Genomic DNA, 26473 nt, shown 5'->3' with positions numbered 1-26473 from the left:
CATGCATTTGTACATAACAACAGGAAATCAGATACTGAGTGCTGGTGGTATGAACACGTTCTCATCACTAACTCAGACCAAATTCTCACTTCCCATCCCGTCTGATCCCCGAGGTTCTGCAGAGCTCTCTCCCAAAGTTCTGCTCACGCTGCTACCACGTTTCATGGTTTCGTAAGCAGCGCTGGCCAGGAAAGGATGACTGTGCCATTATTCATCCTCCTCCTGCTCTCCCTGGGACTTTGGGCAGCTTCCTGTGGTATTCCGTTTTGGCAAGAAGTTTCACAAACTACATGTAGATACATTTTCACAGGATATCGTTGATTATTATTATAAAATCGGCAATTGAATGTCAAACTCAGATGTATGGAGGCTTTTTTTTTTTTTTTAACTTAATGGTCCAGGTCAACAAAGACCAGAGCTGGCTGACAGCACACAAGGAAGTGTCTTAAACATCACGTGTGACTGAATGCAATGCTGACACAGTGGCACAAATAAGTTTGAGTGTCACAGTGTTGCTTCTCATGTCACTTAAATCTCCCATTCACTTGCACTGGCATTTTGCATCTGCCAAAAATAAGAGAGTTAATTCTGTATTCCCAACATGCAGCATGTATTAGTCATTCCAAGCTTTGTTTTCGTAACTTCAGTTTTATTTCCATTGACTAATTCCAGTGTTTGACATCACTCGCAGTCTCTGGTCCAAAATTTAACGCAGTATTCCTGTGCTGTGTAAAGTAGCGGAATTAGGACTTAGAGCAATTCAGGGCACATTTATATCTTAAGTCTCATCCACAGCACCTCTCACTAATCACCCTAAGAACATTCAAAAGCACACGGTCACACCTGAAGGCAAAAGTACTGAAAATCTTAACCAGAAGAATGTGTCTTGGTTTAATGTGACTCATCACTAAGCTGATTTGTGCCAGCAAACTACCTCTGCACATGAAGTCCTCAGTGATACCCTGAACACATGTCCAGGCATAAAGACTCTCTTTACTCTTGCAGAGCAAGGACCTAAACCCAAAAACGTTGCGAGCAAGACCATTACCATCACACAGAACTTGGTTTTGTGGCTCCCATTACGTTTGTGTGGAGCCACCCGTTACCCTCAGCCCTCGTTAACTCTTTTGCAGTGGGAATCATCTCCCTGACAGCGTTGAACACGGGGGCTGTGGTGACCCCTGGATGCTGCAACAACACAGACGCTGCGGTGAAGCCTTACCAGTGCTGAGTACAGCCTGGAGAGCTGGGCAGCACTGAGGCAGACCCCCAAAACCTCACCGCGCTTTTTCCCACCCACACGAGGCTTTTCCTGGGGAACCCCGGGCACAAGCAGCGCCCCGAGCCCCAGCACCCCTCCGCCGGGGGCCCCTCTCCCCGCAGCAGCCTCGGGCGGGCACCGAACCCCGAGCAGCCTCCCCCGGCGGCCTCCCCTCGCCGGTCCCAGGCATGCGCGGGGCCTCCCCCGGCCCTCCCGGTGCCTTCCATTGGCCCCGAGCTCGGGGCGAGGCCGGGAGGAGGAGGAGGAGGTGGCGGGGAGCCCTCGCCCTCCCCTGCCCTCCCTCCCTGTCCCCTCCCCGTCCCCTCCCCTCCCTCCCGGCCAAGTGCGAGCCCCCCCCAGCCCTCCGAGCCGCGTCCCCCCGGGGCAGAGCAGCACCGGGCAGGGCAGAGCCGAGCCGGGCAGGGGGTCCCCGGCCAGGAGAGCGCCCCGTGAGGAGGGGGCTCCCCGCCGCCTATGAGGGCTCCGCGGGGCCGGGCGAGCCATGGACGGCGGCGGCGTTGGCGTGGTGGCGCCGCCCGCCCTGGAGAAGAACGCGGCGGAGCTGACGGTGATGGACGTGTACGACATCGCCTCGGCCGTGGGGCAGGAGTTTGAGCGGGTGATCGACCAGCACGGCTGCGAGGCCATCGCCCGCCTCATGCCCAAGGTGGTGAGGGTGCTGGAGATCCTCGAGGTGCTGGTGAGCCGCAACCACATCAACCCCGAGCTGGAGGAGCTGCGCCTGGAGCTCGACCGGCTCCGCTTGGAGAGGATGGATCGCATCGAGAAGGAGAGGAAGCACCAGAAGGTGCGGGGGGATACGGGGGGATATGGGGGATACGGGCCCCGACGGCCTGGGGGAGAGCGGGGAGGAGGCTGGGAGAGCCCCATGGGGATGCTGCCTCACCACCGCCGGGGGTTTGGGTGTGTGGTTGTCATTGGGGTGTTTTAATTCCCTCCTGGAAGTTCCCTGCCTCCTTCCCGTCCCCCAGCCCTTCCCCAGTCGCCGCCTTTCCTTCTCAGTGCGTTTCCCTCCAAGTGCTCCTCTCTCCTGACTGCGCCGCTTCCTGCTAGGCCAGGAGAAGTCAGTGCCTGCGATACCCTTGTCTCTCCAGAGCTCCTCTGATCTTCCTGGCATGCTCATCAGGTAGGCAAGGCATAGGAGAGAGACAGAGGACCGAGGATTTCAGGTCAGTGTTTGAGCTGAAGAGCAGGGAGGAGCGCTCCCCCAGGCTCCTGCTCCATCCTCTGACAGCACGAGGTCCCTCGGCTTGACCCATGGTTGGTGCAGCGTCCCCAACCCCATGAAAGCCCAGGGTGGATGGAGATCATTTCCCGTATCCTGTTACCCTCATGCAGCAGGACAGCATGAGCTGTGCCACTTGGTGCAATGGAAGTGCCAGATCTAATTTTCATACCAGGCGGATAACTGATTGAAGTAAATGGTTCTTCTAGCAAGGGACTGCTAAAGCATCGCTGCTGCCTCGATCCATCCCTGCTTGCTCTGACAGGCCCAGATTAAAGAGGAAATGGGGAATTTCTGGAAGTGAGACCCCAAGCTCCAAGTGTTAGTTTGAATTTATTTGAGGAAGTTTTAGGTCTGTTTAAAAGAATCAGCTTGGGGACTTGTGCTTAGCATATGAAAAATCCAGGGCAATTCTTGCAATGTTTTGCAGAAGGAGTCTTAGGACAGGGTCCTGAAAAGGATGGTAGAAGATCTTTAGTGTATAAAGCCCTGGTAAGTCTCCAGAAAATGAAGGCTACTGGTCCAGAGAATGGATGCAATTACAGCACATCCCAAACCCATGCCTTTGTCTTCTAACAGATCATGGAAGCAAGCGGTGGGCTGTTGTGCTGGTCCTGTGCTGTGTCTGCAGTCAGATCTCTGCTGGTTTCCCTGAGACCGTTGTACTGTCAGCCAGCAGGAATTCTTTATCTCTAGATACCAAAAAAACGCTGCCTGGTGAAATGGACACTGACCTGAGCCTGGTAGCAGCATCCAGTATCGCTGGAAAAGCTGACAGTCTGCATAGATGCCTCTGAAGTCCACGCCTGTGTTAAGAAGTTTCCTAAACGTGTCAGCCACGTACGACTGTGCTTGCCAGGTGCCACCCAGCCCCTGCCAGCTAACCACCAGTACTCTGCTGGTTTCTCCAGTAGTCACAGAGTGGCTCATGGAGCGTTCAGACAATCCATGGGAAACTTGTGTGGAAACATTCAGTGGGGAAAATAAAATATACGATGCATTTTTTTAAATTAAGTCGATTCCCAGTGCGCTGCATTGCTGCAGTCCAGTAGTGTCACATCCTACTGTCTTCCAGTGCGAGCGTTTCAAGGCGAACTCTCACAGGACAGATACTGGTAAACACAAAAGGCCAGAGACTGGGACACACTTGTGAACAAGAAGCATCCAAAAGCCAATTCAGGCAGCTTTTAGCGGTCCTTGGCAAGCAGCAATTGATGGGGTTTTAGCACTCAGAGCACTCAGCCTTCAGGTGGGAATCCTTCTTGCCTGGCTGAGCATGGCTGGAGTGTCCCAAGCTGGCTGGCACCTATGGGCCTGCAGATCTCCTGCCTGCTCTGTCAGACACCTCTGGCAGTGAGGATTCAGGAGTTTACTTCTGCTACAGTTCCTCGGGCTCTTCATTAGCAATAAATAAAACGTTTGCCAGGTTAAACCTTGGTATAGTTGTGTGTTTACAGGGTAGCTCCCTGTACACTAGGTAAGTTTAGATAGTCTGGGGTTTTGTGTGTTCTATTTTTTATCAGTATGCTTATAGCTGGTGAATGTGCTGTTTCATTTCCTAAACTAGGTCAGCACATTGTTCTGGCTACAGAGTTAAAACATGCAGCATCACTGTAAATCGTCTAGGTATCACTGGGCAGTAAACAGTTTAATTACAGATTTGTATTTCTCAAGAGTTTCAGGTAAAAATAGCTGCGATTCATGAAATTTTCTTAATCAAGTCTGCATAGTTTACAATGCTCTATATGTTGTTTATAATCCATCATAGTGTTTTCTGCAAAGCTCGTAGCACACTAACAGAGGTTATAAAATGATAGTGATGCAATAATAAATGCTGGAATAAAATAGCATTTTATTTGGACCCGGAAATCAATAGGAATGTGATTTCCCAGTGTCAAGAGCATGCATTCAAAGCAGAGAGCTATCCTTTAATCTCTCAGCTGAGCTTATTTTAGCCTAGAGCTGTGCTTGGCGGGGTTGTTGTCTGAGTGTTTTGTTGTTAGGTAGGAGAGGGGCCTGCTGGATGAATGCGAAAGTCAGCAAGTGACTCAGCCTGGCTGCAGTGATTTGCAGGCAGCTTTTTCTGTTTGAAGCATACACATGAAAACAGAGTAGAGAATGCCCCCACTACAGAAATATGGTTTATGGCAAAGATGTTTGGAACAAATGAAACTCTAATACAACCGTTTTTCCTTGATCACTTATACTTTTTGTCCTAATTTGACCTTTACTGGGATTGGTGACAGCTGCTGTTGACATGCGGTGTCCTGACAAATGGGAGCTGCTGTTTTGACCGTTCTCGCTGCCGCTAACGTAGATGTCCCTCAAGACTTCCATACAGAACAATTTCTGTAAGAAGCAGCACAGTTTTGTCTTGTGTTTACCATTCAGACTATGAGCTCTGGGTCTGCGGCACAGTCTCAGGCACTCCATGTTTTACACTTGTTTTGTAACAGAAATTCAGATGCTGCTCCTTCCAAATGAGCCTAACGCTGCCTCCCCCTGTCTGTGCTGTGATGTTTCTGGGGCATTTATAACAGCCTTCGTGGTTGCTTTTAGCGATGCAAGAGGTAATTCTTGCTCGAGTTTGGCTGTATTGCAATCCGCTTAATCTTCTCACAGAAAAATGGGGAGTAAGTAGCCACTCTTTGGGTAACTCACACATCAAAAACGTTTGCATCAGGAATTGACTCCTCGTGTGTTTACATTCAGCATTTAGCATATAGAGACTGGTACTCATTTTTTTGATGCTGGCATCACAAAGGTAAATATTTTCCAAGAAATTCAAAGTAGTCTCCTGTAATTGCTTTCCGTAAGAATCGAAGTAGGATTGTTACTGGTTTGATCTGTGAATAGTCCAGTCCAAGACTCTTAATGTGTTTAAATCTACCCTTTAGGAATTAGAACTGGTGGAGGATGTCTGGCGAGGGGAAGCACAGGACCTTCTTACCCAAATTGCACAGCTGCAGGAGGAGAATAAACAACTGATGACAAACTTGTCTCACAAAGACATTAATTTCACGGAAGAGGAATTTCAGAAGCATGAAGGCAAGTTTGGTATTTCAAATTCAGTACTTGCTTTTGTTACGAAAAGCAATACATTATCAAAATACTGGATATTCTGGATTTCTTTTTTCTATAGACTAATGCAGTGTTTTTTTTTTTCTGAATTGACAATTTCTGAACACGTGATTACACTGGAGGCATAAGAGGTGGGGGCAGGACGGAAAGAGAAGCCTGAACAGCTTTCTGTTTGGCTGAGAAGCATCTCTGAAAGTAGTCTAGCATCATTGTTTGGTCTATTGTTATTTTTTTTTCTTTTTCTTTTTAGCTAGCATTTTGCAAAAACATTCTTAATCCCTCCTTACGTTTTCTAACAAAAAATAATCCATTCAGCAATTTCACATCGTTATGCACAAAAAGAAGTGTAACTGTCAGTCTACCCAGGATAATTGTTTGTAAAGCAACTAATCAAGATTTGTCTGAATTACATCAATCTACCATGCAGAGATATGCTATAAAAATATGTTGAGAGACTGATTTTACGTGGTTTACTACCCTTTAGGATTCCCTCACCTGTTCAAGACACTTGCAGTCAGTTTAGAGTAGGTGAAGAGATTTATAAAGCAGGAAGTGGGTGAATCCGGAAGAGCTGAAATAACTGATTAATTCATGAGCACCTTTCTGGAGGCAGAATGAATTTCAAGACAAAAGGTTCTGACTGGCAACTGCAGGTAGATTTTGCTGCAGTGACTGAAACAGCTGCTGTCCTCAGCTCTTACCCACAGCTCAGCAAATAGCTCTTTCCAAAGAGCAGGGGGAGAGGAACAGATGTCTATTTGCTCCACAATTCAAAGCAAAAATTATTAAAACTTTAAAGATTACCACTTTTCTAGAAAAAAAGCAGCTCCTTCAATTTAGTAGTCAATTAATCTCTAAGAAGTAGCTCAATGCCAGCTTACAAACTCCATGGCAAGTGTCAGAGTGGCAGTGATGTGTCACAGACCATAAAGACTGATGTGTTGTTAAAAAGAACCATCTTCCCCTTTGTTTTTTCGTCTTTTTTTCCAGTGGATATCTAGCTCACTGCAGCTCATGTGCTTGCGTTTAAATATAACCATACTCTTTACATTCGGCTAGCCAAGCAAATGCCACACATGCTTTGCATGTTATTTTTACTGTGTCTACGCAAGGATAACAAAACAAACAAAACCCATTCCAGAGATCAGATTCTGGGATCGCTGATATTCATTAGCTGAACTGATCAGTTCAAGTCAAATCACCCTCACTTAGAGTAACTTCAGCTTGTTAGTGGGACCTGTTAAAACAAGCCCAATTGTTTTATTTTTTTTAGGAATATTTATAATTAATGAGTGGAATCAGGTTTGTCTCAAACTACTTGTTTAAATAATGTCAAAAAGCAGTCGTGCTGCTTTTTTCCCCTTTCCATCATTTGATCTGATACACACAGACTCTACAGAGGCAGGTGTTCAAGCGAAACGCTTTGTTGGCTAGACTAACTTTGCCCGGACTCCAGTCATATCTCAGGATGATTTGATGGTGTGCTCATGTCTTCCTTTAGTGGCTAACTCTCCTGGGATTAGCAGCTTGCTGCCTGCTCACCAGACAGTTAGTTGAAGGAGTTGTTTTTAGTACGGGTAACAGAGGACAGTGATCTGGGTGTGCTAAGGCTTTGAGATTCAATCTTGCCAATTAATAGTCGCATTATAGTTCACAGAGCCTTGCTTTAGCATAATGAAGGTGTCTGTGAGAAAGGCAAACACAATCCCATATAAATAAGAGGAGCATATGCTCCCTGAGAGCCTGAGCCAAGCAGTCTTTGTATGAAAGGCTCCATGTGGCAGAATACAAAATAGATAGGAGAGGTTAAAGATGAATCTGCAACCTCCGTTAATACTCCTCCTCCCTGAGCTCAAACTGAGTGCATATTTGCTGGTGCTGACTGATCAGAATATCCTAGTGAAATGCCACAAGCAGACTTGACCCGTGTGTCAAACAGGACAAGCAGGCTGCTGCGTCTCTGCTGCGAGAGGAGCTGCCTTCTCAGGCTGGTGATGGTAATACGGACTGGCAGCAGGGTGCCCACAGTCATGTAAACCTCTTGTGCTCAGCTGCTGAGCAGCCTGCCGTTCCCTTTCCAAAGTGAAGGCAAATTTCTGTTCTGAATGTTTAGGAAGTGCCACAGACCCTGACCACGCTTTGGCTTCTTGCTACAGATGTTGTACAAACTCAACAGTAAACACGTCTCCAAGCATGAACATAAAGGATGGTTTTCCTTCCTTTCCTTCCTTTCCTTCCTTTCCTTCCTTTCCTTCCTTTCCTTCCTTTCCTTCCTTTCCTTCCTTTCCTTCCTTTCCTTCCTTTCCTTCCTTTCTCTTGCTCCTTAGAACAATGTTGTGATCACAGCCATTCACAGGAAGCTCTGAATTCATAGGATGTGCCTGTAGAAGCCAGCTGGGTGTGCCCTTTAAGATGTTGCAGATATCATAGTTTGAGTCATTTAGAGATAATTACTTTACATTTAGGGCACTTGGTGATTTCCCTCTCCTCTTCCCTAGTGCCTGAGAAATGGAAGATGTGAGTGACTGTTTCAAAACACTTCCCACCTTTCCTTTCCTCTCCTCCTGAAATAAAGAGGATAATGTAGTGATCCATGCACACAATTGAGTCTTTGATGCTCACCAAATGTTACAGAGAAAATTGAGTATAGTGGGAGGAAAAGCAGTCAGCACCGAAATGGTACTTTATTCTTTAAATAGCACCTGCTATCTAGAAATCTCAAAGCTTTGCACAAATACTAATGAATATAGCTGCACTCACTATTCTTAGCTCCTACTGGGGTAGAACTGCTGGTCAGCCTCACTGCAGTTCCTCTGTACCTCAGGGCAAAGTTTTGGAGTGTTTTTTTTGTTTGTTTGTTTTGTTTTGTTTTAAGATACAGCTGATGTTTTAGGCCCCAGCCCTGAGAGTGGCTGGGGAAGGGTGGATCCAGAAACCTATAGTAGGGTTTTGCAGATACAGCGGGGTTCAGGAACTGCAGGTAAACAAGAACAAGTTGTGGGAAGGTTCCAGTGGTCTGTTGTGCTGGCTGGTGCAAGGGTCCTTGTCTGGCTCTTTGGTTGTTGGTTGGTTGTGTTTGTTTGTTTGTTTTTTCTTTCTTCTACACAGCTCCTTTCAGTTATTATCAAAGTTCTTCCATCTTTTCCTATGTCCTTGCAAGTCAGGAAACTAAGTCAGAGGTTTAGGGATCAGAAAGGTGTCAGGGCTGGGTACAGGCTTCTAGACCTCCAGCCCTGTGTCGTGATAGGAGCGTGGATCTTTTAGGAGAGCAAGCAGCAGTGTGTGTCAGTGTCTACTTGTCCTTCTAAGTGGGTATGAGCCCTTACTGCAGTGAAGAATGAAAAGTATCCTGCAAAACACTAGAACCTGCAACACAAAGAGGACCAGGCTCCCAAAATAGAGCAGACTTATCATAGAACTTAAAAAGATGAGAATGTAATACGAGAACATGAACACCACGTCGTCACTCAGCTGATTTCTGGGCTTTGATGGGAGCACGTCCTCTGAACTAGCTTCCCAGCCAGCCTTGATCCCCAGTCCTTTTCCCAGCAGAGCAGTTACCTGGTCTTTGCTCCGGGAGATTCCAAGTGCTTTTTTAATGAGGGACTGGAGCTGCTGTTCTTGTTTGCAGTGACATGCTTTGTACACCCACATTGGAACCCCCAGCTACTGCAGAAGTGCACACCCACCAGAGTTCCTGCTCCCTTTGTCCCTCTCAGGTCTGTCTTGCTCTGTTGTATTATCTACCAGTTCAAATGTAGCTGTAAGCTACTGTTCCTAAACTCTGTAAGCTGGAGTCCCTAAAGGCATGCAACATACCCATCTTATGGGAGCAATTTTGGATTTCTCTGATGAAGAACATAACCAGGAGTCAGAGCTGATGTCAGAAGGTAGAGACTTGAGCAGCTGGCTCCACTGGATGTGCATGCACTGGGTCTCATGTGGGAACTGCCTTAATACAGAAGGAAGTAGCTTTCCAGCTATCTGAGGGAGCTGAGTGAATTATCACTACTTGCTTTCATGGGTGGAGGAAGCTGAGGACCCAGGTAATGAAGTGCTTTGCCAGAGGTAACAGAACAAGCAGCCACACAGTGCCCTGATTGCTGCCTCTCATCTTCAAGCCATCAAAAGGGACATTGTGCAAGGTGGTTTTACGTGACAGTTCAGGATCATCAGACTGCACATCTCTGTACAATGACAAGAAAAAGTTAGTGCAATAGATTTATCATCCTAACAAGGTAAATCTTCTGCTTTGTTTGCTCTGAAGAGCCCATTGCTGTAGCCCAGGAGTTCTTGATCATCTCTGTAATGGCAGATTATGGAATAACAATTTCTACATTGTGATTTATGACATCTCTTAATGATTCACTGGTCAGACTTCAGGTTAAGCTAATCCCTTAGTCATCTTCAAACAGGATCAATGATGGAATCTTGGCAATGTTCCAAATGTCTTTCCAAAGTGAAAGCCCCTATGGTACTTTTCTCTGTAGTACAATTATCCTGAAGGTGAATTATCATACAATAGGATGGGGAACGGGTTGCAAGACAAAATTTAAGGTCTTAGCCACCTGTTTCTATAGCTTATCACCCAAATAAATCAGCTCCATGGGGCATAAAGTGAACACTGATGTAAAGCCATGGAGGCAGCAGATCACTTCACTGTTGTAAATGTTTCTGAGGAGTGTTGGTTCCTTTCGCAAGGAGTTTCTGTGCAGTGGCTTTGTAGAGTGGACTTAGTCATCTGTGTTCCCTGCTGCCCTCAAAGTAACCTTCAAAGCATCTCCCAGCAGCTTCTCTTTAATTCTACCAGCAGGCACCTTCCAGAGTCTTTATCCAAATATTTCTAACTGTTATTGTTCTCAGTCTCAGCAGCTCCTGCTTGTCCTCAGTTTGTTTTCTGTGTTCCTTTTTTAACCAGGAATGTCGGAGAGAGAGCGGCAAGTCATGAAGAAGCTGAAGGAAGTCGTAGATAAACAGAGGGATGAAATCAGGGCAAAGGACCGGGAACTCGGACTTAAAAATGAGGATGTAGAGGCTGTAAGTGGCTCTTGCTCTTTCTCTTTCATTTCTTTCTCACCCATGCTTCTGTAGCTTTCTTTCAAATTTAAGTTAAAGTGGAATTTTTAAGCAATGTCAGATTATCAGTCCAGAAACTGACACGTCCAGCACAACTGTGGAATGCCCCAAATGATGAGGCAGGCGGTGCAGGCACACGCCCTCTGCTGCATTTGGAGGGACCAGGCACACTTGGAACGTGACTGGAAACCAGTGTAACAAGGGAGGAAGGAGGAGGAAGGACAGGTTGTTGTTTTGTTTGTTTCCCTGAAGACCTGACACCTCCCTCCTTTCATGGGAACAGGACAGGTAACCTGCTCTGGCTTCATGAATCTCTGCTTTGGCAGTGCAGCTTTCCTCAGCAGTCCCATTCCTCAACCCACCCATCCACCCCTGCTTTGGGTGAGCAGGTACTACGTATTTTTTATGTACTCTCCACAGAGTTTGGCAGCAGGGAGAGAGCAGGGAGTTTAAGAAGTGATTCAAAATCCTGTAATCCACCCCGTCCTTGAATTTTGCTTTTTTGAAACATTATATTGGAAGTGATGGATTTGGTTTTAGCTGGAGAATTCCCTGTGCTTTGAGAAAAGTACTTCTTTTTTTTTTTTACTCTGGAAACGAATTAAAGAAGTTTTGGTGCCTGCAACAGTATTAGATGATTAGATATTAATAAGGGGGTGAGGAGAATTTTCCAGATCAAATTTAACAGGAACTCAGTACGTGTTCTTTAACGTAATATCTGGGACTTGTCCATTATGGCTGATAGCTGAATGGATACTGAACTTCTGCTGACCTTCTACATTTGCAGCTTCAGCAGCAACAGAACAGGTTAATGAAAATTAACCACGACCTGCGGCACAGGATCACTGTTGTTGAGGCTCAGGGGAAGGCACTGATCGAGCAGAAGGTGGAGTTAGAAGCATATCTGCAAACCAAGGAACAGGAGATGGGCAGCCTACGAGCAGAGCTGGGGAAACTGAGGGAAAAACTGCAGGGTGAGGACAGCCAAAATGGGGAGGAAATAAAGGTAAGAGGCACTACAAATCACTTCTTAAAACAGCCTTTTACAGAGCCTTAGTCTTCATAACACCTCTTCGTTGGCTAAATGTGATCAACATGCATCAGAAGCAGCGGTGGTTGAGCATGCAAATCTGCAAGCCCCAACAGCTCCTGAAGGTGCACAGCACTATGACAGTGGTGGCGTGAGAACCACAGTAGAAAAGAAATTGTGTCGGAAGGGGTCCCAGAGGCAATGCAGAACTCTGCAGGCAGACAGTGCCTGAGGACAGAACATTCACATGCAGTGGAATATGCCTGCTCTGCCTGAAATCTCTGTTTCATAATCTTAAAATGCTACCTGTCCTCTTCAGGCCCCTGGACATAATGTAAAGAATGAAAAACAAAAGGTGAAGGGAGGGCTGGCTGCTGTCACACTGCTAAAGCTCTCCCTGGCTGTGTGTGCAGGCAAGCCTAGGTTGTGCCGGTGACTTGACTAGGAACAGTGTCTCCAAGAGTCTTTACAAACACTCTTTACGAAAGTCTCTGCTGAGTCTCTACAAACACCAGATCTGTCTCACATCTTGGTCTGCAGTGGGGCAAACAGGCCTGATGTTAGTCCAGCTTCTGGCATTCAGTCATTTCAGGGAGATAAATCTTGTGATACTCGTGATGGTCATTATGGGCCTGTAACTGCTGAGGAGCCCTGCAGTTAGAATGGTTCCTGTCTAAACCATGCATGAGATGCAGCCATTGCGATGTCCAGAACAAAGCCATGCTGTGGGTTTGTATCTTGGTAGCTGTGGCTCTGCATCAGGAGAAGAATGTCATTTTCCCCCTTCCCCTGAATATTTTGAGCAGTTTTAACATCCTTCTGCAACTCCAGTACAACTGCTTGTTGCATCTACAAGAAGGGCCGGAGGGCAGACCCGGGGAACTACAGGCCGGTCAGTTTGACCTCAGTACCAGGGAAGCTCATGGAGCAGATCCTCTTGGGAGTCATCATGCGGCACTTGAAGGGCAAGCAGGCGATCAGGCCCAGTCAGCATGGGTTTATGGAAGGCAGATCCTGCTTGACGAACCTGATCTCCTTCTACGACAAAGTGACGCGCTGGGTGGACGAGGGAAAGGCTGTGGATGTGGTCTACCTTGACTTCAGCAAGGCTTTTGACACCGTTTCCCACAGCATTCTCCTCAAGAAACTGGCTGCTCTTGGCTTGGACTGGCGCACGCTTCGTTGGGTTAGAAACTGGCTGGATAGCCGGGCCCAGAGAGTTGTGGTAAATGGAGCCAAGTCCAGTTGGAGGCCAGTCACTAGTGGCGTCCCCCAGGGCTCGGTGCTGGGGCCGGTCCTCTTTAACATCTTCATCAATGATCTGGATGAGGGCATTGAGTGCACCCTCAGTAAGTTTGCAGATGACACCAAGCTAGGTGCGTGTGTCGATCTGCTTGAGGGTAGGAAGGCTCTGCAGGAGGATCTGGATAGGCTGCACCGATGGGCTGAGGTCAACTGTATGAAGTTTAACAAGGCCAAGTGCCGGGTCCTGCACCTGGGGCGCAATAACCCCAAGAAGAGCTACAGGCTGGGAGAGGAATGGCTGGAGAGCTGCCAGGCAGAGAAGGACCTGGGAGTGATGGTGGACAGTCGGCTGAATATGAGCCAGCAGTGTGCTCAGGTGGCCAAGAAGGCCAACGGCATCCTGGCTTGTATCAGAAACACTGTGACCAGCAGGGCTAGGGAGGTGATCGTCCCCCTGTACTCGGCTCTGGTGAGGCCGCACCTCGAGTACTGTGTTCAGTTCTGGGCCCCTCGCTACAAGAAGGACATCGAGGTGCTTGAGCGGGTCCAGAGAAGGGCGACGAAGCTGGTGAGGGGCCTGGAGAGCAAGTCCTATGAGGAGCGGCTGAAGGAGCTGGGCTTGTTCAGCCTAGAGAAAAGGAGGCTCAGGGGTGACCTTATCACTCTGTATAAGTATATTAAAGGAGGCTCTAGCGAGATGGGGGTTGGCCTGTTCTCCCATGTGCCTGGTGACAGGACGAGGGGGAATGGGCTAAAGTTGCGCCAGGGGAGTTTTAGGTTAGATGTTAGGAAGAATTTCTTTACTGAAAGGGTTGTTAGACATTGGAACAGGCTGCCCAGGGAGGTGGTTGAGTCACCATCCCTGGAAGTCTTCAAAAGACGTTTAGATGTAGAACTTAGGGATATGGTTTAGTGGGGACTGTTAGTGTTAGGTCAGAGGTTGGACTCGATGATCTTGAGGTCTCTTCCAACCTAGAGATTCTGTGATTCTGTGAACCCAGAAACTCAGATTCTTAGTTGATGTTTTGTGGGTGATTTTTTTGTTTGTATCCTCTGGGTTTTATTTACAGTGGCTTTACAATTAATAGCGTATAAGCCTTTGGGGTAGAAACAAAACACAGTGCAGTCACAGTTCCATGATATGCTCTATTATGACCAAACAAATAACAGCATTTCACTGCAACCCATGAGCATGTGTCCAAAGATTTGAAAATACAAGTTTTGCAGAGACTTGCTGTGCTTTCTGTTCTTCCTGACCGTACTTCTATCCATTGCCTCACTGTGATTGTTCACAACTGAATAAGAATTTTCTTAATCCAAGAAGTGACAGGAAAGCTGGGGTCTTGTGCTTCAAAAATGAGTGAGAGCACACTTGACTCTTGCACTGCTTATGGCATTTGGATCTAATTGTTGGGACAGAGCTGCTCTGTTGCTGCAGAACCAACATATAAATATTTGAAGGCATGTTTTAGAGGAAATAACTTTGGCCATATTCCTGCTTTTGCTTCCCACCAGAATTTGTGCAGTGAAGCGTTACTAGCACAAATGTTCATGAAAAGCGAATGTTGCATACTCAAATACTTGCTGGAACAGGCAAAATGAAAATCTGCAAATTGGCTTGGTGCTGAGATCAGAGTAGTAAGAATGCAAATCCAAGGGGATGTTTCTCTGCTCTGCTGTATCCCTCAGTCTTCTTCATGGTTCCTATTACTTTCCTTTGTGCATGTGACACCACTTCTGTCTTACTCAAGCAAATGTGCTGTAGGATAAGGGGTATTACAAGATGAAAGAACTTCAAGGAGCACTGTGGTATAGAGCTTGTGCTGGTAAAAGCTCCAGTACCACGATGTTGAAGAAGCACAGCAGCATTGTACGTGCCTGACGGACTGCAGCAGAGAGCAAACCATCTAATTCGCTTGTAGGAGGCAGGGCCGTACATCAGGAAGCAGGGGCAAAGGCTGATGGGGTGCTCTGGTACCCCCAGGAATGTAACAGCCACTGTTAACATGTCACTGCTGAATTGGGCAAGCAGTGTATTAATAATGAAGAGGATGACTTCACTGCTGCTGATTCAGCCAGGACACCCCGCTTTGTAAACGGGGCCACAGAGCCCAGGCCCAAAGCCAGCAGGAGAGAAAGTGTCTTCAGTCTCTGGGGAGAAAGGATGCATTCTTCACCTCTCTCTAGCTCATCTGGTCCGTGGCAATGGTGCCTCTTCTAATTAGAGCCGTTCCCTGCTCTCTGTGCCAGGCTGATGGTTAGACAGGAATTGCAGTGGCAGGCGTGCAGCTCAAATAGCTGCGTGCTCTGCCATGGACATCGCTTGTTGGCTTTGGGCGGTACATTTGCATTGGCTACCAGCCCTCAGTCTTTGCTGATTGGAGCAAAATCTAGCAAAAAAGAGGTTATTTGTACAAACCAGCTCAGACTCTAACCTAGGAGGGTGAAGAAGAAAAGTGTTTGGATAATTTCCTGTGAACCTCTTGTGCATCTATCTTTATTTAATACCATCTGTGTAAAGGAATGCGTGTGGGTTAATGGGGTGAATCAAGCAAATGGACAGATGTACATTGCTCCGCTGTTTTGTCTGCAGGTTTCTTCCACTTTGTAGCTAGATCCTAGTGCTAATACCAATTCTGCATTTTTAAATAAAGGCATGAAGGCAATAAGAACTTAAATCTCCACTTAATATATTTACATCCAAACAAACTTTCTCTTTGTGGAAGAACTGGAAGGAACTGTCATGATTTTTGCTATGCTATTTTTTCAGTATTTATATAAAAGGCTGATGTTTGATTTACCCTATTGGTTAAAAGTATACATTCCTTAAACAGGCTTGTTTATCAAAAATTAGGCTTTACATTTTCAATGGGCTTTCTAGCAACCTGGATTCCACAGGAATTTCTCCACAAGAAAGCTTGCACCTGTGTGGTGACCCACTTTGGACCCAGTCTTTAGGCTGCTAGAAACAATTGGGCCGTGTGTGTTCATCTTCCCAAAAATACAACTCTGGGAAAGGTTCCTGTGAGCACAGGGCTTTGACTGAAGGTCACTTAGGTCATCCTCATCTGCAAGGTTCCCCTGAGCACCGAGTGAAGAGCGGTAGAACAGCGCTCAGATCGTCTTTCAGAGAGCTGCCATGGTATCATCAGCCCTGTGTGTGTCATCGGTCAATCTGAGCACAAGAAAGAACAAAGTGATTGGATCTCTGAGCTGTTCCTGCTGACAGTTTTTAACATGAAAAATAAAATAGAAAACACTCGTATTTTTTCTCTTAAAAGAATATTTAATAGTGCTGAAAAGAAAGATATTGGGGATTAGACCGATAAATATTTTAAACTCCTCAGAAATGCATTTGCATAGTGAATTTAAAGCCTGTGTTTCGCTTCCTAGACAGAATCAAACAATGACGACTGCCTCTCAGAGTCAGAAAAGATGGCAATGGACTTAAAAGATCCAAATCGTCCAAGATTCACTTTGCAGGAGCTCCGGGATGTCCTTCATGAGAGGAATGAATTGAAATCTAAAGTGTTTTTACTTCAAGAGGAGCTTTTATATTACAAAAGGTAGGTTAGGTCTTCTCTCCTGTTGCATGCTATGCACAGAGGAGCTATAGGTCAGGTCTAGAAAGAACAAATGTGCTCTTAAATAGTGTCCAACAAGCTTTTATATCTGGTTTTTCAACATTGGGAAAAACTTGTATCCTTCCCTAACTCCCAGATTCCCCCTGATTCGTGGAAAGATTAGAAACATTTTAAAAAATTGAACTTAAAAAATGAGGGTAATAGTGGGTCTAAAATGGATATTATAGAACTTTTATTCCATGTATTCCTCTTCTACTTTTTTATTTGTTTGTCAAAATGGGAAGAAAATATTGAAAGGAGACCCTTTCTTCATAAACAGTCCACCTTCAGATTGAATTTTAGAACTGAAAGCGCTTCTGTGGCTTGGAGGACAATATTAATTACCTTTTCTTTCTTTCAAGTGAGGAAATAGAAGAAGAAACCAGAACCCCTCAACCTCCGCCCATAATTCAGTCAAAACCCTCGACTCAGCCTGAATCTGGAATCAAACGACTGTAAGTAGCATGTTTTCTAAGGATACTGGATATAGTCTGCAAATGCTGATAGCCACATCCCTAACGTATATGGGAGAGGTCCTGAATGTCTGCAAGTGTTTTCTTCAGAAAGGAACATTGGATAGGTGTCAAGAAACAAGAGTTGGCTTTGGCCAAAACTCCAGCCTACTTATAGGTGAGCTTCCAACCTCAGATTTTGCTGTGCCACCTTTTGCTTCCTACATGCAGACAGCAGTAGAGAATACAACTGTTCCATGTGCTTGTGTTTATAGGCTAGATGGGCGTGTGCAAGAAGCCCACTCCAATTCTGTTTCTTTCCTAAGTATGTAATTCAGGCTAGCCAAAAGAGCATGTGTTGCTTTGTTTCATTATAGCTGTATGAGCCAGTGAACGCTTAATGACAGACACCTGATCTTCCCAGAGGATTTTTTTGTCTCCACCATGCAGTCGTACTCCAAAGGGAGGTGCTAATAGATGTGGTGTTATCCAGAGCACCACTCAGCCTGTCCTGTGTGCCCAGAACTGAAGTCAGTACCAATCTCAGCATGCAAGGATTGTAGGAGCACTGCTCCTGTTCAAGCACAAGCCCCAGCTCCTTAATGCACAGTCCCTAAGGTGGTGAATGTCACAAACCACTGGCCCCCAGGTCACGCTCGGAAGATGTGTAAAGAGTGTTGTTCACAAGTAAAGCCAAGTGCAGACCTCTGGCAGTTGGGTGTGGAAAATGAGGTTTCACCATGACCTTGCTGGGCTTGTTTCCCTGTTGATCTAAGTCTTTAGATTCTGACTGTGACAGCACAAAACCTTTTGTTTGCTGTACAACTGCCTTGCTGGAGAGGATGCCAGCTTTCTTGGCTAGAAAGAACCCCACCCTCTCCTGGTGAAGGGTTTAACAGTGTTGTCCAAAAGTGAAGTTGAAACTCCTTCCTTCTAGATTTATTCCAAATTAAGTCTCATAATCTCACAGCAAGTCTTCGGATATTTTTTTTCTGATACCAGAAGCATAGTTTTTTTAACTGCATAAATGATTTTGGAACAATCATTTGTTTCAGCATAAAAAGCTCTTCCATCCTGTCTTCATGTCCATAACCTCCAGATTTTGTTTAATAATAGCAGCAGCCCTGTGACAGTAAGTTTCATGGGAAGATCTGTGCTGGTCCAAAACACCATAAAGTCAGGAGGGCACTTTTGATTATTTTCAAGAGTCCCCAGCTTCCCTCTGTGCTGCGTGGTTTGCTGAGAGCCCTTCCTCTCATATGACTGAAAAACACACTTTGAGTTTGGACTCATTAAGTGACTGGTAATAATACTTTGTCTCACCAGATCTCTCCCCTGTAATGCTTCTTTTTCTTTTAAATTTATTTTAGTACTTTTTAAAGCTTGCGCTGTTGTGGGGGGGTGGCTGTTTTCAGTGTACCCAGTCTGTGTTGATTGCAGCCCCACAGTCGATTTATGAAGCTGTAAGCAGCCATTGTAAGTCAAAGCACACGCTGACTGGGTGTCAGCCTTGGCTCTGCCGTCTGCATGCAGACATCACAGTGCAGGGAGCCATGGCAGGCGGAACGTGAGCGTGTCCAACTAGCTGTGGTGCTTGCTGCTTTCTTCCTCTCAGTTAATTTATCAGCGAGTACCCGCTGAGCATCAGGCCATTTGATCAGTACACATTTTCAGGTGCCTATCTAATCTTCCTGTTTCTCAGATTCTGGGTTAAATTTATGTAATTGAAAACTCGCACAATAAAAAGTGAAAACATGTTCTTTTGGCCTGTTCCAGAGAAGGTAAGAGTCTTCTTCTGCTGGACTGTGAAAGGGCGTATTGAGCCTGCTGTTGGGATGGAATTATGTTCTTTAGCTGCCGTCTTCAATCCCTCAGTTTCTTTCTGCTCTCTCCTTACTTAGCCTTCACATTCAATAAGGGAAGATAAAACCTTCTATTTAAATAACCTGAAGGACAGTAATTGTTTACGTATATGTCATGTCCTTGCAGCCTGTCTGGATGGGATTTGCCAAGTGTGGGTTTATTTTCTTTGCCCCCTCTGCTGTGTGTCTAGTCAGTGTTGTGTTTGTAGATTGGTTACTCCTGCAACCCAAGCAGACCTCAAAGTGGTTAAGAAGGGGCTGGTGGCAGGGGTACAGCTGTCGGCTTTAAAAAGACAGGAAATTTCACTGCTGGGAGAAACAAGGAACCCAAGTGTAGTGTCTGTCCGGTCCTGTTCTAAAACCTCCACCTGCACTCCTGGCCTGCTGCAAGCTTTCTCCAGAGCTGCTTTCTCCCTGTCACAGGCCGAACACTCTCAGCACCTCACCTATGACACCTTGGTAACATGCTGACACACAAACTCTGTGTACCCTAATGATGTGAGGAAAGCTCATAAGGTTGAAGTCTGCGTGCAGAGTGCTTTTATAAAAGAAAGCAGGGTTTTTTTTTGTCCTCTGTTTCAGGCTTTTCCTCCTAACTAAACTAAAAGCTGAAGTACAAAAGTAAGAGACTGATGCTGTCATCTCAGGAGAAGTTTTATCCTTGCCTGTGTAGTGTGCCTCTTTTTCTTTGACCATGCAGTATCTCAGGGAATGAGATATGTATAGCTTGTGCCATCTAAGATGTGCTCAGATGTTTCTATGCAGCACCCACATAAAGAAAAGGAAACAGAAGTCACAGTAATCCACATTTTTTTACTGCCAGAGTTTGCAGGTTTGGGGCAAACTGGGTTCTGATCTCATCATACTGCATTTGTCTCAGCCACATCACATGTCAGAATTTTGATGAAATAATATAACCAGGAGGCTTTATCGAGGAGAAAGAGTGCAAGGATTAAAAATGCTCCCTCTGTTTTGAGCAGAAAACACCCTTTTGTTTTCTCCTCACGGATATGTGCTTGTTTGTCACTGATGTAATGCCTGAAACAGCCATACGTTTTCTTCCTATTCTTGCAGCCTACAAAAGCTGATGTGTCTGCCTGATTGCTGCAGCTAACTGAGTGTGCCACAGTGTGTAAAAGTAGAAGTCCTAGCTACTGCTAATGGTAGAACAATGTTTGTTTGTTTTTGTTTGGAATCTAAGAATAGCAGTTAAGGGTGGCTGTGTTGGGGAGAGCTGCGTTTGGTCACAAGTGAAATGTCTCTCGTGATTTCAACTTAATTTTTAATTGACATTAGTCCACAGTTCAAAAAAATATTTGGCACAAGGGAGAACCTCTGAGGAGAACCCTTAGAAAAACAGAGGGTGTTCCAGGTACGGATGAAGGTGTGCTGGCAGGCTTGTGTGGGGCTGGCTGGGCGCTGAGCACCCGGCCGGCATGCTCTCAGCCTCTAAGTTGCATGAATTGTCCAATGCCTAGTGAAAGTGCTGAATCCCTACAAAGAAATGATCTTGCTGCTAGCCAGCTAGAAAGTGTTTCTGCTGGAGTAGCTGCAAGGTCTCAAACCAGTACTTAGCTGCCTGCAGTTAGCATCTTTCTGCATGTGAAACAATGCAGGCTCTTCTGGAAGAGGTACCCAGGCCCTTTAACCAAGTAGCTTGCACAGGAGGCGATTTTAAGATTTCAGCTGTGGTGATTTTTAACTCGAAACTATCAACTATTAACAAACGTTAATTTGTAAAGTCTTTTAACTGTAATGCTCGTCTTATCTAACCCTGTTTTCTGTGCAAATAGCCGGTAGTCACAGCACAGTCCTGTTTTGTATTTAACATACACCTTCATCGTTCATTTCATTATGTCTGTGCCTGTTTGTTTCTTGGGAAGAAAAATGTGCACTCTGCTCTGCATTGCTAGAGGTGGTGATACCCTGATGAAATCCAACCCAGACTGCAGGCTGCCTCACAACAGAAAAGTGGTATCTTTTAGAAATCCAAGAGCAATTTAAACTGTTTCGGTGACTGCTTTTTCTAAATGAGAGTTTTTCAGTGAGAAGAGCTGTCTTAGGTGATGCAGATCCACCTCTCCCTGTAGTATGTCCTGTGTGGTAATTCAAAGTAACCCCGTGTATCATGTTTGCCTCTTTTCTTTTTAATTGAATGCTTTTTCTTTCCCTTGCTCCAGTCTTACCTCTTCTGTGTCTGTACTTTCCTGACCAGGATCTTTACAGCCATAATGCCCATGGTAGCAGCTGGATTGATTCCAGATGATCCCACATTGCAGCCAATAAGAAGACTTGTGTCCCTTGTAGGAATTTTTTTTTAAATGTTTGGTACCATGTTTTCCTTTTGCATGACCCTCTGTTAACACGCACTGCTGGTTGCATTCTCATCGGCTGCCTGTGGGATCACAGAAGCACAAAGTGCCAATCAGAATGACCAGTCAGTGCACAACTTGTCATAGTCCTCCGTTCTCATCCTCAACTATTGACATTTGATCACCTTTTGCCTTACTGTTACCATGCTAAACCAATCACTACTCCTTAGAAAACTGATAGAATATGCATTTTTAACCATAATCTGTTAATTTTGCTTACTAAGCCAGCCTATTCATAATTCACACGAATGCTTTTAAATAAAAATGTCATTCTAATGACTTGTTACAAATGAGTTAGATTTGCAGAATGTAACGGCTGATATCTACAGTAATTTCCAGTTTTAATGATAGGTTGTTGCTTCCATGTTTTCTTTCTCTCTATGCACTGTAGATTTTGTCTCTAATTATGTATTTTGGAATAGAGTATACACTCAATAATCAATTCTGTCACCCTATTCTTGGCTGTCGCTGGAGGAGGTACTTGCTGATAATTGTTAAAGCAAACTCTTTTTGCATTAGAACTGCTGCTTTAGAGGTCTTTACATCTACAGCAGCAACACAGTATACACAATTCCCTTCCTCTCCACAGATATGCTTTTTTGCATATACTCCATAAACATTTTCAAGTTCTAAGAACCATTTTCATTGTTTCAGAAGGAATAAACCCCCCTAATCCTTCTGCTTGGTGTAGAGATTTTACAAAAACATTTTTCTCTTACTTATTTCATGATAGAAAGTGAAAAATTACTGAAGGCTGACATTTGAAACTTACTGCATAAATAGAGCAGTCCTCTGCGTGGACTCCAGGGTGCTCAACCTGACCACGCAGGACTGAAGGTGCCCAGCAGAAATCCCTAGTGAATGCACACGTCACGTGTCAGCTGGAATTGGACCTGGCCCTGAAAAGATAGAGCATATATGTGTGAATTTGAGCTCCTGTGATGAAAGTGGGAGAAAACTATCAGACTAATTAAGTGCAAAAGACTTATTTCACTGTTAAGGCTGTAATTTGAAGCCAGGAAATGCAAAAGTTCAGGTCCTGCTAGCAACATCCGTTACTTTGCAGTGCACTTGGGTAGCCTTTTATATCACTTTCTAGTCAAGAACAGCTTATTAATAATTATCAGTGTCCTTACCTGCACATATCATAGGATGTTTTTGTGAGAAAGCTGCCTTAAGCCTCACCTGACACTCAAATTCAGCCTCCTATGTGACATCAGAGGCAGAACGCCCTGTTTTGCACGAGACAGCTGGGATGGTTGGGATCGTGGTACTGAGGGGAGGCTGAAGGGAGCGCAGGCAGAGGAGGAACAGTGATGACAGTGGGGTGTAGACACAGGGCCAGGTTTATGCCCTGGCAAACAGTCCATCTGCTGTAAGAGCTGCATTTATATTTATGTAATCTCTTACTGTAGAAGCATTTAGCAAGTCCTATCCTGGATCAGCACCGCGTTGTGCATGGTCCTGTGCAAGCACAACAGTGCTTCCCCCTGAAGTGCACCAGTGAAGCCCAGAGGGCATGCAGCCAACTCGAACCCTCGGCAGCTGGAACCAAAACTTTTGCATTTCTCAGCAGACTGAAACACTGCACTAACACCTCTTGTACTGAACTCGTTACAAATATTGAGTTTGCTTAATCAAGTAACCTCATGCTATACAAATGAGAATGACACTAAGCGCTTTTCCGACTATTTTTTAGCTGTGTTGTCAGCTGGCAATATGTTGTTGTATTAAATGGCTGTTGGTTCACGTACGTCATTATCTTAGAGCACCCAAGCTGTGTGACAGGAAATGACGTGCACATTTGTGTGCATTTGTTTAGAGCCTTCATCCTGCAAACTCTTGTGAGCCCATGTGCATTTGTTCAATTATTTTTGCAGGAATCTAGCGTATGTATCAAAATCTGTTCACTTAGAAAAAAATGGTGGAGGCTTATTTCTTTTATCTTATGAATTTCCCTGCTGGCACCCCTAAAAATATTATTTATTTCTGCTTCATGGTAAATTATACAGATTTAATGCTAAAGATACCACTTTACTTATGCTGAGAAACTAACATGTTGTATTTTGTTGCTTTTGTATTTCAAGGCTGGGGAAGGGGCAGGTTATACACCTAAAACAATAACTGCACCTCGCAGAGTCAACAGCAGTTAGAGCTTATGTGAAGCTTCCATAGCAAAGCTGCTTGAGATTGCAATGACTTCATCTCTAATAACATTTTGACATGCACTCCCATCAGGCTTCACTGCCTTAGTTTTTGCAGATGCAAATGGAGTTTTTTGCTCTCTGTGTTTTTTTGTGCTGTGTGTCGTGTCGGGGGTTTGAAGTGTTTTCAAGACGGTAAACAGTCTTCTTTCTTTTCCCTCCCCTCCCTTCCTCCTCCTTCCTAACCGGAAGGTTTAGTTTCTTCTCTCGTGATAAGAGACGCATGCAGGCATCCCAGAAAAATGTCCACTTCCAGGATACTTTTGGCGAATGGTCAAATTCAAATAGAGATGACACCTACACCGAACAAGGACAAGAAGCCCTGCAGCACCTGTGACTAAAACCCTGAGGTGATCAGCTTCCTGCAGTAGATCTCAACAGTCTAGTAACAAGAAGCTTCTGTGAACAAATCTGGCAGCTCGTCGTTTTTATTTGCCTTGCACACCTCTGTGGTTGTGTCTCAGCTGTACTCCTCCAAAGGGATCCCGCACTGTTCACTTGGTGACTGTTGAACACAGAGTCCAAGCTTTGCAGTCATCGATGCCCTGGGACGTTGAAGCTTCTAGATGACTTGTTTCGTGCTGAATAACAAGTCTACGTTCTTGTTCACGCATTAACTACAGTAACACGAGCTTCTCTAAACCAAAAAAAGGACCTGTGCCATTAATAGAAGTTTGTTTGCAGTGTACAATATCTATTGGCAAAGACTCCGTTACCCTGTTTGTTAAAATTTTGGGTTGTTTGCTTTTTCATAATTTGCTAGGATTTTTTTTTTCAAGAGGAAAACACCACAGCTGGCCACTCTCCATGGCAGGTCTTAGTACTGCTCTGTCCTGTCAAGTTCAGCTGGCACCTGCCTTTTGCAGAGTAACCACTTGGAAATTCACCTGATACAAATTGATAAACTGGAGTAGCCTTGAGAGGGATAGTGAGTGTATACGTTTCCCTTGCTGCTTATAGTGCCTAAAGCATGAAGAAACCAATGTACGAGGTGAGCGTGCCTTGCATTTTGCCATGAGTTCTGCAGTATTAACAGAAAACAAATTGCTTACTATGAGGAATTCTAACACTTATTTTTTTTTCTTACCAGGGACTTCCCCCTAGAGTAGCACAGTTGCTGTAAAGGAGTTAGGTCCCCTTCCCACAGACAGGTTTTGATTTAAGTCACACTCCACTTTTCTGCCTAACTCAGAGTAAAAGACATCCTCAAGTAGCTGACACGAGCTATTTTAACTAACTTAGAGATGACTCCAACTCAAAACCTTTTTTCTGACTAGTCTAAACACTATTTTGGGTGGCAGAGTGGGCGAATTCTGCATATGCAGGTTGCTCTGCTGCTGTTGATTGATGTTTGGGTAACCCGCAATTACAAGGGCCTTAATTTGCCCCCAAAAACCCCACACATGAACTGCCAGGAGGTTGGTTTTAGATCCGCTTTGCAGTTAAGTAAGCGTGAGACCCTTGGGACCGCCTGAGGTTGTGCTTACAGAAACCTTAACACTAAAGCTCCGTGCAGTATAACCACTGCGTGTGGCACCCTGGCTCTGCACCTCACCAGGCTCTGGCCCAGTGGGAGAGCACAAACACAGCCACCGGCTGCTCCTCCTTGTGAGGGAGGTGGTGAGGAGGTCACCTGTGAACGTCGCTGCCTGCCAGGAGAGTCGGTGCTGAAGCAGAGCACTGCTGGTGAGGAGTTCCTCGAGTGACAGCAAGGCTTGTGCAGGTGCTGCTTAGTGCTAGGGGCTGCTGGTGGCAGTGCAGCATCTGCTCTGTGAAGAGCCCGGTGTCGAGTACAGGCCAGTTGTTTTCAGTCCAGGATGATCCCCCACCAGATTCCTAAATGTGTAAGGGCAGCAAACGGTTCACTCCTTGGGGAGCTGTGCCAGGGAACCATTTTGTTGCTGGGGTGGGCTGAACGCTGCTCTGCTCCCGCCTGTAACTGCTCTGTTTGAACACAGACCCTCAGCGGGTTCTAGGTAGAGAAAGTGTTTATGGTGCCTGCCAGGCATCATTGCCATTTGGGGCAGGAGGGGGAAATGTGGCCTTACACGGAAGGCATTTCCATTTGAAATAGTGACACTAGCATCTGATGCTAATATTAGGCAGAGATAATTTTGCCTGGTTACGTTTTGGTAACACATCATGAGTTTTATGCTTACAGAAAGCTGTATCCATAAAAGAGCAGCACTTCACCCTGCCGTGAGAGTCGGTTCTTACATGGGGGAAGTCTTATTGTAAAGTTAAGTTGCTAACATCCTGACTTCACTTCCGCACGGGGGCGGAGGAATAAAGAGCACACTACAGTTGGATCAGGCAGTTAAATAAATTGTGAATGATTCCTCTCTCTCCCTAGCATAGTTTACAGTCATTTGACACATTTAGAAGAGATGCAGTGATCAGAAACAATGCAAGAATGCGGCAGATTCCCAGCCTGAATAAGCACATTGCTTTCAAATCAGCCAAGAGCACTGAGCTGGGATAATAGGAAACCACAGGCTGAACTGTTTCCCCCAGCATCTAAGCTCATGTATTAAAAACTCTCCTGGCCTAGTGCACGTACAGCTAGTCCCATACGCTAGAGCCCAGTGCGCTATTGTTGGGTCAAATCTGCAGCTGATTTCAAACAATGGCACTAAGCAGTACAACCTTCCCTGTTCATCTCTGTAGCCCATTACCTCAAAAATCTAATGAGTCACTCCTGACCTGCTAGTATTAACCACCTCGCTCCTCCTTCTCACGTTAGAAGCGCTGAGTTTATACACACCAAGTGTCATCTGAGAAGATGGCACGTAGGGATGAGTATGTAAAGAGTTGAAGATCTGTCGTGTAGTTTCTCAATATTAACTAAAATCTGCTTTTAAAAAAGGGGCCGGGATGTTGTCAGGTATGGGACGTAACAATCCTGTCTCCAAAGTGCAGGATCACTGAAGTTTTTTTTTGGTTTTGTTTTGGTTGGGCAGTAAATCATTTTAACGGTTTAATAAATATTTCTGAAAAACAAGCGTTTCTGAAAGACTTGTG

The 26473-nt window shown here is 45.4% G+C and overlaps 1 protein-coding gene across 4 annotated transcripts; it reads left to right on the top strand.

The window, feature by feature from the left end:
• The first annotated feature begins 1557 nt into the window (after positions 1–1557).
• RILPL1 (Rab interacting lysosomal protein like 1) lies at positions 1558–26453 on the top strand. Of its 4 annotated transcripts, none has more exons than XM_038187184.2 (8): positions 1558–2069; positions 5405–5555; positions 10507–10625; positions 11452–11670; positions 16333–16505; positions 16925–17017; positions 21092–21179; positions 23129–23215. In XM_038187184.2, the coding sequence occupies exons 1-8, from the start codon at positions 1764–1766 to the stop codon at positions 23198–23200; spliced, it is 1221 nt and encodes a 406-aa protein (XP_038043112.2). In that variant the 5' UTR covers positions 1558–1763; the 3' UTR covers positions 23201–23215. The 4 variants fall into 4 exon arrangements, with proteins under 4 accessions (XP_038043112.2, XP_027326031.1, XP_021125740.2 ...); XM_027470230.3 differs by lacking the exon at positions 23129–23215 and adding an exon at positions 23645–23784 and having other exon boundaries at positions 1559–2069; XM_021270065.4 differs by lacking the exons at positions 21092–21179; positions 23129–23215 and adding exons at positions 20173–20248; positions 23645–23784 and having other exon boundaries at positions 1559–2069.
• The last annotated feature ends 20 nt before the right edge of the window (positions 26454–26473 follow it).

This window comes from Anas platyrhynchos, chromosome 16 (genome assembly GCF_047663525.1).
Source record: "Anas platyrhynchos isolate ZD024472 breed Pekin duck chromosome 16, IASCAAS_PekinDuck_T2T, whole genome shotgun sequence".
Lineage (NCBI taxonomy): Eukaryota > Metazoa > Chordata > Aves > Anseriformes > Anatidae > Anas > Anas platyrhynchos.
This window is presented reverse-complemented; position numbering and strand designations above follow the sequence as displayed.

Bases quoted from the DNA above. Each gene is read 5' to 3' on its own strand.
- RILPL1 (XM_038187184.2), top strand. From the start codon at position 1,764: ATGGACGGCGGCGGCGTTGGCGTGGTGGCGCCGCCCGCCCTGGAGAAG. The intron at 5,556-10,506 runs GCAAGTTTGGTA...TTTTTTAACCAG, and splicing joins GGAATTTCAGAAGCATGAAG to GAATGTCGGAGAGAGAGCGG. The intron at 11,671-16,332 runs GTAAGAGGCACT...TTCGCTTCCTAG, and splicing joins AAAATGGGGAGGAAATAAAG to ACAGAATCAAACAATGACGA.